A 16,141-nucleotide genomic window follows, 5' to 3' on the forward strand; every position below is an offset into this window, starting at 1 on the left:
TTGTGATTGGGTCAAAATCCTGGAACTCTGTCCTAAACAGCACTATGGGTGACTCTACACACCAAGGTCTGCAGTGGTTCAAGTCAACAAATCACCACTAGCTTCCCCAGGGTGATGAGAGATGGACAATGGAAATGCTTGTCTGGCCAGCTATGTAAACATCCTAGGGAAATTTGTTTTTAAGAGCTGCCATACTGAAAGAGCACTGCATTGGTGGAGATACATTTCAGATGAGGTGGTCATAAAAACCTGAAATCTTATTGTTCGGAGAGATGGACAATCTGCAGAATATCCTCAGCCAACATCTCTTAAAATAGACTTCCTGGATTTTATTTCACAGTTGTGGAAGACAACTGTGCCAAAGTCGGCTGCTATATCTCCCAGCATACAACAGTGGTTACCATTCATGAAAACTTAATTGACTTCTTATAATGTTCTGAAGTCATGAAAGTCATAGAGATGTACAGCATGAAAACAGACCCTTCGGTCCAACCCGTCCATGCCGACCAGATAAACCAACCCAATCTAGTCCCACCTGCCAACACCCGGCCCATAACCCTCCAAACCCTTCTTGTTCATATACCCATCCAAATGCCTGTTAAATGTTGCAATTGTACCAGCCTCCACCTCTTCCTCTAGCAGTTCATTCCATACATGTACCACCCTCTGTGTGAAAATGTTGTCCCTTAGGTCTCTTTTATATCTTTCCCCTCTCACACTAAACCAATGCCGTCTTGTTCTGGACTCCCCGATTGCAGGGAAAAGACTTTGTCTATTAATCCTATCCATGCCCCTCATAATTTTGTAAACCTCTTTAAGGTCACCACTCAGCCTCTAACGCTCCAGTGAAAACAGCCCCAGCCTGTTCAGCCTCTCGCTATAGCTCAAATCCTCCAACCCTGGCAATCTGTGTAAATCTTTTCTGAACCCTTTCAAGTTTCACAACATCTTTCCGATAGGAAGGAGACCAGAATTGCATGCAATATTCCAACAGTGGCCGAACCAATGTCCTGTACAGCCGCAACATGACCTCCCAACCCCTGTACTCAGTACTCTGATCAATTAAGGAAAACATACCAAACGGCTTCTTCACTATCCTATCTACCTGCGACTCCACTTTCAAGGAGCTATGAACCTGCACTCCAAGGTCTCTGTTCAGCAACACTCCCTAGGACATTACCATTAAATGTATAAGTCCTGCTAAGATTTGCTTTCCCAAAAGGCAGCACCCCGCTTTTATTGAATTAAACTCCATCTGCCACTTCTCAGCCCATTGGCCCATCTGGTCAAGATCCTTTTGTAATCTGAGGTGACCCTCTTCGCTGTCCAGTACACCTCCAATTTTGGTGTCATCTGCAAACTTACTAACTGTACCTCTTATGCTCGCATCCAAATCATTTATGTAAATGATAAGAATCAGAGGACCCAGCAGTGATCCTTGTGGCACTCCAGTCTGAAAGACAACCCTCCTTTTAGCCAGTTCTGTATCCAAATGGCTAGTTCTCCCTGTATCCCATGAGATCTAACCTTGCTAATCAGTCTCTCATGGGGAACCTTGTTGAATGCCTTACTGAAGTCCATATAGATCACATCTACTGCTCTGCCCTCATCAACCTTCTTTGTTACTTCTTCAAAAAACTCAATCAAGTTTGTGAGACATGATTTCCCATGCACAAAGCCATGTTGACTATCCCGAATCATTCCTTGCCTTTCCAAATACGTGTACATCCTGTCCCTCAGGATTCTCTCCAATAACCTGCCCACCACTGCGGTCAGGCTCACCGGTCTATAGTTCCCTGGCTTGTCTTTACCGCCCTTCTTAAACAGTGGCACCACATTTGCCAACCTCCAGTCTTCTGGCACCTCACCTGTGACTATCGATGATATAAATATCTCAGCAAGATGCCCAGGAATCACTTCTCTAGCTTCCCACAGAGTTTTTGGGTACACCTGATCAGGTCCTGGGGATTTATCCACCTTTAACCGTTTCAAGACATCCAGCACTTCCTCCTCTGTAATCTGGACATTTTGCAAGATGTCACCATCTATTTCCCTACAGCCTATATCTTCCATATCTTTCTCCACTGTAAATACTGATGCAAAATATTCATTTAGTATCTCCCCCATTTTCTGTGGCTCCACACAAAGGCCGCCTTGCTGATCTTTGAGTGGCCCTGTCCTCTCCCTAGTTATCCTTTTGTCCTTAATATATTTGTAAAAACCCTTTGGATTCTCCTTAATTCAATTTGCTGAAGCTATCTCATGTCCCGTTTTGCCCTCCTGATTTCCCTCTTAAGTATACTCCTACTTTCTTTATACTCTTCTAAGGATTCACTCGATCTATCCTGTCTAAACCTGACATATACTTCCTTCTTTTTCTTAACCAAACCCTCAATTTCTTTATATAGAACATAGAACATAGAAGAATACAGCGCAGTACAGGCCCTTGGGCCCTCGATGTTGCGCCGATCCAAGCCCACCTAAACTACACTAACCCACTATCCTCCATATACCTATCCAATGCCCTCTTAAATGCCCATAAAGAGGGAGTGTCCACCACTGTTACTGGCAGGGCATTCCATGAACTAACGACTCGCTGAGTGAAGAGTGAACGGGAGAATCGACGTTTCGGGCATAAGCCCTTCTTCAGGAAGCCCTTCCTGAAGAAGGGCTTATGCCCGAAACATCGATTCTCCTGTTCCCTGGATGCTGCCTGACCTGCTGCGCTTTTCCAGCAACACATTTTCAGCTCTGATCTCCAGCATCTGCAGACCTCACTTTCTCCTCAATTTCTTTAGTCATCCAGCATTCCCTATACCTACCAGCCTTTCCTTTCACCCTGACAGGAGTATAGTTTCTCTGGATTTTGTTATCTCATTTGTGAAGGCTTCCCATTTTCCAGCCGTCCCTTTAACTACAAACATCTGCCTCCAATCAGTTTTCGAAAGTTCTTGCCTAATACTGTGAAAATTAATGCAACCTTTTAGTCTCTTTCATTTATAGAAGCTGGCATTTCAGTGCTGACATAGACAAAGAGAAAAATGTACAAAAACCATATTTCACATTTTTTTTACTGGAAGTAACTTGATAGTCTGATTGTATGAGCATCGATGTTACAGTCAGTAGGGAGCAAATGAAGATGTCTTTTAGAGTTAGGATGGGATCAAATGCAAAGTAGCTGGAAATGTTTAAAACCTGGGAAAACTGTGCTTAGATTAAAAAAAGAAAATTGGCTCAGTCATTTTTTTCTGCAAAATATCAGAAAGCACATGGAGAGTGATGGTATCAGAACCATGAGAGGAGTGCATGGATTAATCCAGTTCAGAGTTGCCTGTCCATCAGGTTCATGCAATAGACTTTTCTTTTCAATCATCTGGCTTATTGCGTTTGAGTTGATAATCAGAAAAATGTGATTTTTGTTTCTAATTTTCAAATGGCTTGCAGTTTGTTATCGGGAGAACAGATTAATTGAAAGATGAAATGAGAAGAAACCTGTAGGTTCACAAACAAGCTAGTGTCTTTGAATCCTGGCAAATACATGCACAAAACTCCAACTGTAAAACTGAGAGCTGTTGGTGGAGTGGCAGTGTTACTGGAATGATTACCCAGAGGTTTTGGCTTATGCTGAGGATGTGAGTTCAAATCTCACCTGGACATCTGGAGGCATTTGAAATCTGTTTATAAACCTGGAGTCTAAAGCAAGTCTTCATGATGATGACCACATCATTGATGGTTGTAAAAACCCATCTGGTTCACAAAAGTCCTTCAAAGAAATCTGCCTTCCTTAGTCCATGTGTCCTGCGCATGACTTCAGACTCACAGCAATGCGTGGCATGGTAGCTCAGGGGTTAGCACTGCTACCTAGCGCCAGGAACCTGGGTTCAATTCCACCCTCGGGCGACTGTCTGTGTGGAGTTTGCACACTCTCAGGGGAATTGGTCATGCTAAATTGCCCACAGTGTCCAGGGACGTGCAGGTTAGATGGATTGGCCATGGTAAATGCAAAGTTAGAGGGATGAGGGGTGGGTCTGGATGGGATGCTCTTCAGAGGGTCACTGTGGACAGAATGAGCCAAGTGGCCCACTTCCACACTGTGGAGATTCAATCATTCTAGTGGTTGACTCTAACCATCTGAGAGGGCAACTTATACAGGAGTTGTACACTTAATGGTAAGGTCCTGGGGAGTGTCATTGAACAAAAAGTCCTTGGAGTGCAGGTTCATAGTTCCTTGAAAGTGGAATCACAGGTAGATAGAATAGTGAAGAAGGCGTTTGGTGTGCTTTCTTTTATTGAAAAGGGCATTGGGTAGAGGAGTTGGGAGATCATGTTGAGGCTGTACAGAATATTGGTTAAGCCACTTTGGGAATATTGTGTGCAATTCAGGTCTCCCTCCCATCGAAACCTGAAAGGGTTCAGAAAAGATTTACAAGGATGGTGCCAGGGTTGGAGGGTTCGAGCTACAGGGAGAGGCTGAATAGGCTGGGGCTGTTTTCCCTGGAGCATCGGATGCTGAGGGGTGACCTCATACATTTGAGAGTGTGGTGTTGGAAAAGCACAGCGGTCAGGCAGCATCTGAGAAGCAGGAGAATCGACGTTTCAGGCATAAGACATTCATCAGTGGGTCTTAGTCCAAAGCCCCCTGTCCCATGATCCCGAATGCCAAGCACCGTTTCCAGTGGTGATCATCCATTCTGGATGTTTGGGTAATGTTGTTCCTGCAGAAGTCTCAAACTCCAATGTGGTGTTCCCCAAAACATCGAATCTCCTGCTTCTCGGATGCCTGAGCTGGTGTGCTTTCCCAGCAACATAGTCTCAATTCTGATCTCCAGCATCTGCAGACATCACTTTCTCCTCGGTGACCTTATAGAGGTTTACAAAAATATAAGGGGCATGGATAGGGTAAATAGACAAAGTCTTTTTCCTGGAATGTTGGAGTCCACAACTAGAGGGCATAGATTTGGGGTGAGAGGGGAAAAATTTAAAAGGGACCTCAGGGGCAACCTTTTCACACAGAGGGTGGTGTGTGTATGGAATGAGCTGCCAGAGGAAGTGGTGGAGACTGGTACAATTACAACATTTAAAAGGCATCTGGAAGCGTAGGTGAATTGGAAGGGTTTAGAGGGATATGGGCCAAGGGCTGGCAAATGGGACTAGATTCGGTTAGGATATCTGGTCGGCACAGACGAGTTGGACTAAAGGATCTGTTTCCGCGCTGTGCATCACTGTGTCTGTGACTCTAACTGGAGATGGACAGGACAGGACAGAAACACATGACCAAGGCTGCCAGCTAGCGTTCGAGCGGAATTAGGGTCCCGGAGCAGAAAGTCCTGACCACTTACCAACCTTGGATTGCTGTCAGCTTTAGCATTCGAGCGGAATTAGGGTTCCGGAGCAGAAAGTCCTGACCACTTACCAACCTTGGATTGCTGTCAGCTTTAGAGCGTGGCAACACCATGTTGGAGTTTGAGACTACTGCAGGAACAACATTACCCAAACATCCAGGATGGATGATCACCACCGGAAAAGGTGCTTGGCATTCGGGATCATGGGACAGGGGGCTTTGGACTAAGACCCACTGCTTCATATTTTGAGAGGGTCCAGTCTGGTTGATAACACTCAGTTAATAGTGTGGTGGAAAGGGTTAATATTCGGCCTTGCCAACCCGAACTTATTTCCTGTGATTGTAGGAATGCAGTGAGCACTTCCCTAATGAGCCCTCCTGAGAAGGGCTCCAGCCCAAAACGTCGATTTTCCTGCTCCTCGCATGCTGCCCGACCTGCTGTGCTTTTCTAGCAACACACTCTCAACTCTGTCTCCCTAAAGCCAACCCGCCAGATGATGTTTCCTCCTCACCACCTTCCCTATCAGTTTTCAAGAGCTGAAAATTCTACACAAAGAAAGCCACTCCAGAACTTTCTAAACCGCTTGACAGCAAACGACTACTTCTTCAGTGAATTCCTGTCACAATGTAGAAAATCGATTGGCTAAAAAGAGCTCAGCAAGCTCAATAAACAGCAGTGAGATATTCAGTTCTGTTATTTCTCTCAACAATGTTTGAGTGATAGCTACTGGCCAGAAGCTGAATGTCCAGCAAGCATTCAGTTGACCCTTTTTGATCACATAAAATAGGAGAAAACGTGAAGACATTGTAGATTTTCTTCTTTCAACTCACACCTGCTCTTTCTCTGGAGATAGCCTTGACAGTGAAAAAACAAAATAAACAGTACTAAATTATTGCCAGGAGGCAGGCTAAAGAAGTTTCACAAAACAAAGGGCAAGAAATAACTCTTTCAAAATTGTCATCAAAATGTGCTTCACGACATTTACACATAAAGACCAAATAAATCCCTGATATAAGCGCAGTTACTGCAGTAGATTTGTTGTGTTTCTATTGTCAGTTAGCCACCAGGGACGGAGCGAAAAGAGCTCAATTTTACATTTTATATGGAGAACTGCAGAACGATATTGAATGCATGTTCTGCCTCAGCAGATTTTCCTTTATGAGAATCAGATGAGAAAGGAAACAATGGAAACCATCATCTAATCTATGAGTTACAATATTGCTAGATGCTGCAGCCTTGAAATAGTACCTGCTGTTGTGGTGTGTGACACAGGGAAAGTCAGTGAATAGTATATTAGGCTGGGGGTGGTGTGGTCAGCACAGAGGGAGCTTCAGAAAATGCGAAGAGAGCTGAGCAATTGATGTGGCAAGGGGACAATATCAAGAGAGAGCCAGAAATGACTTATAGTCCATCAGTCAAACTGGCCAGTGCATTTCTCTTCTTCCTGAAACAATATTCACATTATTTTTTTACCCTTAAAAGATCATTTCTTGCTGGCAAGCTACAAGATTTACCAGTTAGGACTGATGTGAACCACATCTTCTGGAAAACATTTTCCTGTGTTATTTGTATTCAGGGCTGCCTGATTTTTAGAAGTGTGGCCATAAATATGCATTAGGCCCTTCTACTTATATATGCCTCTATTTCTTCCCTTACCAACATACAGTATGACAGATATACAACATAGTCCATTCAAACAGAATTTTGGATGGTTACCTGCCACATAATTTCTGTCACCTCCATAATTACCTCATCTCCAAAGGGCCCCATTGTGAACTTGTCAACTTTGCATAACAGTCATACAATAGAAATCTTGGTCCAGATCATTAAATCCAAGTTATGATCTGGCTAGAGACGAAAAACTCTTATCTTTAAAAGTGACAAATGAAAGAACCCAGGTAAAAGGTAAAGTTGCCATTGTCCTAATGACTATAGGGCTGTTCTCCCATTAAAGTGCGATGACTCGTGGTGATTCCACCTGAGGGTCACCAAGAATCAAGAGAGGGGAGAGGTTGAGAGGGAGAATCCTTCTTGGTAACCTCAGGCAGTGCAGGAATTGAATCCATGCTGCTTTTTATCATTCTCATTGCAAACCTGGTTTGCTGTCCAGTCAACTGAGCTAACGGACATTGCCCAACTCTGATGAAAAAAATAAGGCCACAAGAATTCAAAGTTTTGAACAAGCTGCAATGAACTTTACTGTTCAAATTTAGAACAGTAATAATATTATCCACAAATTATCTGTAATATATTTACTAATGTTCAACTAAAATTAAGCTCAGGTGAGTAATGGTAACATATAAACTATGCCTGAACATCCCACAGAGCAAATCAAGTAGCAAATATTATGAAGAGAGATACCATGAATTTCACAGAAATACCCCAATATTACTGTCACTGTGGATCTCCGAATATCAACAAAACTTTGTGTCTGATTCCAATTCTTCAAGTTGTAGAGTTATATAACACAGAAACAGAACCTTCGGTCCAACTGGTCCATGTTGACCAGAAATTTTAAGCTATACTAGTCCCATTTGCCAGCATTTAGCCCATATCCCTCTAAACACTTCCTATTTATGTACTTATCCAGATACTTTTAAATGTTGTAATTGTATCCACTTCCTCTGGCAGCTCGATCCATATACAAACCCCATTATGTGTGAAAAAGTTGTTCCTTAGGTCCCTTCTAAATCTTTTCCCTCTCATCTTTAATCTATGCCCCCTAGTTTTGGACTCCCCTACCCTGGGAAGAAGACCTTGGCTTTCACCCTATCCATGCTTCTCATGATTTTATAAACCTCTGTAAGGTCACTCCTCAGCCACTAACGCACCAGAGCAAACAGCCCCATCTATCCAGCCTCTCCCTATAGCTCAAAACCTCCAATCCTGGCAACATCCTTGTAAATCTTTTCTGAACCCTTTCAAGTTTCACAACATCGTTCCTATAGCAGGGAAAAGGCTACTCCATCCAGGGCAACTTTGATGACTGCTCCTGTTCTGGTGGTTTTTATCTACTCCCCGGATTCTGGAAACCAATCTCAACGGATACAAATTCACAGACAGCGAGCCTCACTAAGCTAACACTGCCCTTGGGATCCTGCTGAACTGCACCAAACAAATGCTGCTTGTGAGCTTTTCAATTTCCACTGTCATTTACATGAGAAGTGTTAATTATTCACAGGCTTCTTCTGAGCATGCCCCCCCCCCACTCACCGTTGCATGGCTTTTGGGAAATCTTTTGAGTTCGAGCCCCAACATTTAGCTGCATCTACTCACTCCTAGAACTTCCACTTATCCCTCCCTCACAAGCTACACAACTGGCCTTGGTCTTCCCCGGAGTTGAAATTGTACTGGCCTTTTCAGTAGCACAGGATGCCCACCTTTGTCTGCTCTCCCTCACTATGTCAGTCACCAGCTGCCTATAACTGTTCTCTATTGAAAACCTTGCCTTGCCCTAATTCCTAAACAGGATTAAATTTAGCAGCGATTGGATCTCAAACTCGCTTGGAGCTGTCTGTCCTTGAATGTTATGATTGCTCGCCATGTTTTGGTGTTCTCAGTGCAAACCTCATAAAATAAAAATAAGTTTCATCTTGCCAACGGTACCATTTCAAATAGTGAATGCTGATTCAAAATTGAAGGTCATGCTGGTCCAATGTTATTGATTTCTTTGGAGAAGCAACAGAAAGTGTAGACAAGCGTATTTCTTTTCAAACCACTTGTGGATTGTGAACCTCACTTACAAAGCATACAGAAATGCAAACTAAAATACTGTGTTCGTTTCTAAGAATTCAGTCTGAATAGCAGTCATCTTGGACTAAACCTTAGTTCATACCTGCTTATAGACATTTGTACATCTTTTGTTGTGGTATTCCAAAATGTATATAGAAGCACTGGAGAAAATTCAAGAAGTTTCACAAGGATGAAAGCAGAACTGAATGGTTTTAAGTAGCTTGAGAATCTGAACAGGCATGGTTTCTTCGCTCGGCTATAACGGTGTTTATAGTCGATTGAGTGATTTGATAGGGGAAAAGATAGAGGTATAGGAGAACCTCGATTATCCAAATGCCTCAGGCTGGGAGTACTTTATTCGGACAATCGAATGTTCAGATAATTAAATGCCAGATAACACAGTTTAAACAAGAATTGGGACTTTGCAATCTTATCCAGATAATCCGAAATTTGGATAATCGAATGTAGGATAATTGAGGTTCCTCTGCATTTCCATAGATGACAGAGTTCAAACTTAGAGACATGAAAGATGAAATAGTTATTAACAAACCCATTAGGGAATTCAAGTGAAGTCTTCTTCACCCAGAAAATGGTGTTTTATATTGAAGGGAAGCTAAGACAAGGAAAATGGAAATATGAGATTATTCTGTTAGGAGGAGATAATGACAGTGGGAACACATTCATATGGAATATAATCAATGACTGAACCAATTGTTTAAATGGCCAGTTTCTGTACTCAATGTAATTAAGAAGTCCCAGGGACAATGCAAATACTGCTTCCTTAGTTATGATAAATCACATTTTAATTATTTTTTAATGATGACAAGTTGTGCAAAATCTTGGAGCAAACATCATAAAGTGGTGCTTTCAAACATAATGCTCTTAACACTCATTTCTTTATATTTGTTGGTACAATAAAGAGATCATATAATCACAACAATTTTGTTTTTAATTTTCACTGTCTGGCACTATTCCAGTTTCTTGTAATTGCCTATAAAAAATCATAAGTGGTTCTGCACTTCATGCTTGAAGAAAGTTTATGTTTGTAAAAGATTAAAAATACAAAGCACATTTTGCACAGTGTGTTTAGAGGCAAAAAAGATAAATGAGCTATGATACCACTCTTTAAATCAAGCTGTCATTGAGGAGAGATTGGTTCAACTGGACCTTTATCCACAAGAGTTTAGAAGGATGAGAAGCAAGCTGATTGAACGATACAAAATTCTATCAGGGATGAACAGACTGGATGCAGGGAGGATGTTTCCCCCACCTGGTGATTCGAGAAACAGGAATCATGGTATCAGGATATCGAGTGATACATTTAGGAGTGAGATGAAAACATTTTTCTTCGCTCAAAGGGTAGTGAACCTGTGAATTCTCTACCACAGAAGGTTGTGGAGGCTAAGTCTTGAATTTATTTAAGGAAGAGATAGATAAATGTTCAGATATTAATGGCATCAGGGGTAGAGGAAGAAAGCAAGAACATGGTAAAGAAACAGAGCCATAATCAAATTGAATAGTGGAGTAGGCTTGAAGTTCAGAATGACCTACTCCAAGTTTCTATGGTTGTCCACTAAAGCTTAGATTATCCCAAATCCATAAAATCTAAAATTTGCTTTGAAGTTCTACAGGTTATCGAGTTATATTTGTATTTTCTTTCAGGTGGCACCCCATTGACCTGGTGGATTGGGAGGACCAATGAGAAGCAAACTTACTGGGGAGGTTCATCGCCAGGCATTCAGAAATGTGCCTGCGGATTGGAGGAGAACTGCTTGGATACCAAGTACCACTGTAACTGCGACGCTGACAGAGATGAATGGTACTGTGACATTTTGAGATGATGGTGTGCCTCACCAGCTTTATTCCAATGCTTCAGAGTTTATCTCAGTGGTTCCCATCTTGTGTGTTCAATACGGATTTAGCATTTATGCCTTAGGGCCTGAAGCTCTGATTTGATCTGTGACATGGTTGGATCACTGAAGGGGGCCCAGAAAGTGGAGTGCTGTCTGTTTATACTGAGATTCTGTGATTTTGGAAGATTAGCAAGGTTTCAGAAGAGGGATTCTGGCAAGGTTTCTGCTTTCCCCCCCCCCCCCCCCCCCCTCCCCCCGGTCCCCATATCAAGCAGACATAAACTAAGTTCCTTAGAGACTTGGGAAATATTACACTCTTGGTAAAACTCATTTGAACTCTTGCCAAATGAGCATAATACTTAATAAGTGCCTATCTATCAATATGATAATTGTTAATGAGCAATAAACAACCTCTCTTTTTTAGGAAAAAGATTCAGAAAGTAAGCAGTTCAAAAATGGGGTTATGTTCCTTTGTGTTGTAACTTCCTTCAAGAGATTTTTAAAATGTCAATCTCATTTTCTTTCAAACATTTCCTACCTCTCTGACATAGTTGCACCATAATATTCTTTGCTCCAGCAACATCTGACCCTTTGCATTTTAAGATCAAAACACTTTGTGGGTGGCACAGTGGTTAGCACTGCTGCCTCACAGCGCCAGAGACCCGGGTTCAATTCCCGCCTCAGGCGACTGACTGTGTGGAGTTTGCACGTTCTCCCCGTGTCTGCGTGGGTTTCCTCCGGGTGCTCCGGTTTCCTCCCACAGCCCAAAGATGTGCAGGTTAGGTGAATTGGCCATGCTAAATTGCCTGTAGTGTTAGGTAAGGGGTAAATGTAGGGGTAGGGGTGGGTTTCGCTTCGGCGGGGCGGTGTGGACTTGTTGGGCCGAAGGGCCTGTTTCCACACTGTAAGTAATCTAATCTAATCTAATCTAATCACTTCAAATACAAACAACCAAACAGCTGGATGTGAAGCTATCTCACAAAAGAGATCCAGTTATTAATGCTCTCATTTTCAATCATGTGGCTTTAAAAGCCCAATGCCAACATGCCAACTTTCCACCAACATTCAAACCAGTGGGAGAGGTTGGGAAAGGAAAGCAGGAACTGATCTCAAGTTAATGCTGAGTTTTGTCAGGCTGTGGATTAACTAAAGGAGGGCGGGAAGGATGAGTGAGACTGAGAGACAGAATTTGAGCTGTTTACCCTCTGACTTGTTACCTTCCACTGAATGGTATGTTCAGTTCCATTTAATTTTGCTCTTCCCTTGTTGCATGACAATGACCAGCATAGAATATATTTTAATGTATTCTGCCATTCCAATGTTCCTTTAATTTGATTTTTTAAAAATCAGACTGCATTTTGCAGCAGAAGCAGAACTCCACTCTAGTGGGGGTTTAAGTTCTGTCAACGTAAAGTGCTCCCACTCCCTCTGAGACAGATAATTTAAAACGGCCTCTGCGGACTGCCAATTACCTGACACTCCAGACACAACACATACAGATATGTGTCCATAATGCAGACCTGCAGCTGGCTTTCAAAAGGGGTTGAAATAAATGGAGGAGACAGGTCTGTCAGTTATGTCACCTGAGTGCATCCTCTTCATCTGCTGGGTAACCTGAAATGGCAGGTCTCCTGGATGCCTTTGGGTTGTAACATGAAATGTCCGCTGTCTGTTGTCAGACAAATTCTTTCATCGAGTTCGATGGCCCCTTCACCATGCCAAAAGTATACTTATTAAATCAGTGCAAGCTTTCCGATTGGTGCCTGACTCCTGACTGCTAGGTTCCCAACAGTCAGCTTCAGTAGTGCAGCTGGGATAATGAATGCTTACATTCTTGGATTATTAGTTCTGAAGTTGCCTCATTCATGTCAGTCATCTATATGACCCTTTTCTATGTTGTGTCACTGTTGGCATCGTCTGTATATTGATTCCTTGCTCTTCTTGATTCATAGATCCCTGTAGGAATCCTCAATTTCTTTTGAGATCTCTTGTCACTAAACCTCTGATTGAACTCTGGCTGTACACTTCACAATACAGAAGAACCCCTGGTATATGCTTTCTAATGCATTGTCTGAAAGAGAAGCTGGAATATCTAGTCTTTTTTCATACACTCATCAATGATCAATGAGTGTGAGAAGCAGTTCTGAGCCAACTGGCTGGGGTTTTGGTCTGGCCATTCCTTCAACAGCAGGGAATGATAACAGAGACTTACCGACTCTTTTGTTCCTTACAAGCCTCCAGTGACTTGTTCACCATTGCTTCTTCTTGGCCATGTGAAGCATTTTCTCTTTGCCATTGTAGGTAACCTCACCAGATTCTTGACTCTTTCTGTGTTCCATCATGAGTCTGGGAGTTAAATCTTTTATTTCCACTGGTGGGTGAAACTAGAACCAGGGGGCACAGTCTCAAAATAAGAGGGAGCAGATTTAGGACAGAATTGAGGGGGAACTTCTTCACCCAAAGGGCTCTGAATCTGTTGAATTCCCTGCCCAGTGAAGCAGTTGAGGCTACCTCGTTGAGTGTTTTTAAGGCAAAGATAAATAGATTTTTGTAAAATAAAGGAATTAAGCTTTATGGTGAGTAGGTGGGTAAGTTGAACTGAATCCATGAAAAGATCAGCCATGATCATATTGAATAGCGGAGCAGGCTCGATGGGCCAGATGGCCTACTCCTGCATTGGTTCTTATGTTCTTTTGGTTGGCACCAGTTTGTTTCTGCACAAGTTGCTCTCCAGAATTTTGTTGAATCTTTCTGACTGTCCTAAGTAACTTGAAGTCATGGGGAGATGGTGTCCTGCTGTTAATGTGACTCGACTGGTAGTAAAGAAACCTAGGTTGATGTTCTGGGGATATGGTCCTGTATCCCATCATGGCAAATGGTGAAATTTGTTTTCAATGAAAGCAAACTCTGGAATTAGAAGCTATTCTGATAACAATCATTGTTGTTTGTCACAAACTCCCATCTGGTTCACGAGTGCCTTTTAGGGAAGGAGATCTGCCATGTTCACCCAGTCTGTCGTATATATGACTTCAGACCCGCAGAACTGTGGTTGATTCTCAGCTTTCCTCTGTGTAACTCAATGTGAACATTAAATGTTGTCCACATACCATGAATGAATAAAAGAAAAATTGTGGCATTCATGCACTTTCACAAAATAAAGACTGTTGATTGTGAACAACATAATCATTTTCGAATGTCTTACACACCTGTGCTATGGCATAACTGTGACATTATTGTCTCCTTGACAATCATTCCACTGACATCATGTAATGTCATCTCTGTAGTAAAGGCTGTTCTTAAGACATAGTATCTAGTCTGATAGGATAATGACTTTGACGCTTTGAATCAAGCTTAAAATTTAATAGAATGCCCATTAGCATGAACACATTCTGTGAAGCTCATATCATAGGCTCTTATACCTGCCATTTGTGCAACTTCAACTGTACAACAATTTTGTTAAAAATCACACAACACCAGGTTATAGTCCAACAGGTTTAATTGGAAGCACACTAGCTGGTGTTGTGTGATTTTTCACTTTGTATACCCCAGTCCAACACCGGCATCTCCAAATCACAACAATTTTGTTGACACTTAACTGCCCTTCGAATCTGAGTATGTTCCGAAGTGCTTTACGTTAATGGGTTAAATTTAAAACATGGTCACTGTCATGCTGTGGTAAGTAACAGCCAGTTTGCATGCAGTAATCTCCCACAATGAAGGGAGAGTCTTTCATGGTTCACCATGTTAAAAGGATCCAACAGCAGGAGGCACTGCTTACTGATGCAGTTAGAAATAAGGGTGGAAATCAGGTAAAACATTTCAGCTCAACACATAATTGAAATCTGAAATAAAGTCAGCTAAAACTGTTCAAACAGACAGTCCAATTGGATCAAGAGCAGTTTGAGGAACAGGGAAATTGATTTTAAAGATATAACCAAAAAGTAGATCTAAGAGATTGGTAGATTAAATGGCAAACAATCACATTGAGCTTCTTTGGCTTCTTAGATATTGTTTTCGTGAGATTTCCAGTCAATGTGTAAAAATATCCTTCCAGTTGCATAAGCTTTAAGAATTATTTTAACTTATGCCACAAATTGATCTGTTGTCAGGCATCCACAGCGTCCTGCTGCTTAAACCAAGGGGGAATAAAATAGGATTTACATAGGATTTGAAACTGTATCAGTTTCAATCAAGCATTCAGACATGCCTCACGGCTATTAATCCATGTAAACTTCAATGAAATCCCTGATAGCTTACCCTGATTCCATTGGACAAGTAATCTTTAATGTAGTGATTGAAATGGTTCCAAAGATGCAATGAAAAAGCTAGTGCCAGTTTCGTTTCTTTCGTTGACTCTTATGATCATGTGTTCTGTCCAACATTATTAAGGTTTGGGGAGATATTGATCGAAGAACATGTCTGAAGGTCAGCCTCATTTTTATTTTGGGCAATGCTGTGGTAAAATTCCTGCATTGCCACCAATTGATAAAGGATTTCATTTTATTCCAATTTGTTTTTTTTAATATGGCTTAAGTTTAGAATTTCTGATTGTTAATGTGGTCACTAATGTGGTTAAAATAAAGTAGGTTATTACTGGATTGTGTAGTATGAGCACAGCAAGCAATGCAAAAGAAGCTAAAACCCTATGATGTGCTCAAACCCAACTCAAAAATTGATTACCGTGAGTAATTCCTATTAAATCCCCTTTATTTCTGAAAGGTAGGTTAACTTGCTTCTAGGTTTTATTAGAAGATGAAGAGATGTTTGGGGCCAAGGTGATTTCCTTTCTGATTTTCTCCTCACTGTAGAGAATGTCAAAGCTTGATTTTGTGGGGCAATAGTCAGGGGTGGAGTGTAATATTCCAGCAACAAACCTCCACCCAGAAATAAAGTTGGTTCCTGACAACAAACTTATAAACTGCCTTTCCCCACACACCCCGGCGACAGACTGGATTTGTTGAAGCCAGACTTCCACCCGTCCTTGGACAGGAAGATCTTGAGAATTGATGGACAATCCGATTGTTTGGGGACAATCCAAACAGCACCACAAGCTGCAGTGGTCCCTGCCCAGACTGCAGGAAGCACTGCGGAGAACTTTGCTGGCATTTGGACACACTAAGTCCTGAGCCAGAATGGATCACATGTCGTAAGGAGAGGGTCAGGGGTTGGGTTCTGGAGGCTGCCAGGGAGGAACAGCACAACATTTGGAGGGAG

General features: G+C 42.1%; 1 protein-coding gene across 3 annotated transcripts in view; it reads left to right on the plus strand.

Annotated features, from left to right (window-relative positions):
• The window catches only part of LOC122551780 (contactin-associated protein-like 5), a 1,290,980-nt gene that overhangs the window by 998,236 nt on the left and 276,603 nt on the right, over positions 1 to 16,141 (plus strand). For all 3 annotated transcript variants that reach the window (XM_043694243.2, XM_087989330.1, XM_043694244.2), the window contains one exon: positions 10,737 to 10,893. In XM_043694243.2, the coding sequence (XP_043550178.2) occupies positions 10,737 to 10,893 (157 nt within the window). The remainder of the gene's footprint in view (positions 1 to 10,736; positions 10,894 to 16,141) is intronic.

Source organism: Chiloscyllium plagiosum, unplaced genomic scaffold (genome assembly GCF_037043375.1).
Source record: "Chiloscyllium plagiosum isolate Xiang-an unplaced genomic scaffold, Cpla_swu_hap1 HiC_scaffold_7, whole genome shotgun sequence".
Lineage (NCBI taxonomy): Eukaryota > Metazoa > Chordata > Chondrichthyes > Orectolobiformes > Hemiscylliidae > Chiloscyllium > Chiloscyllium plagiosum.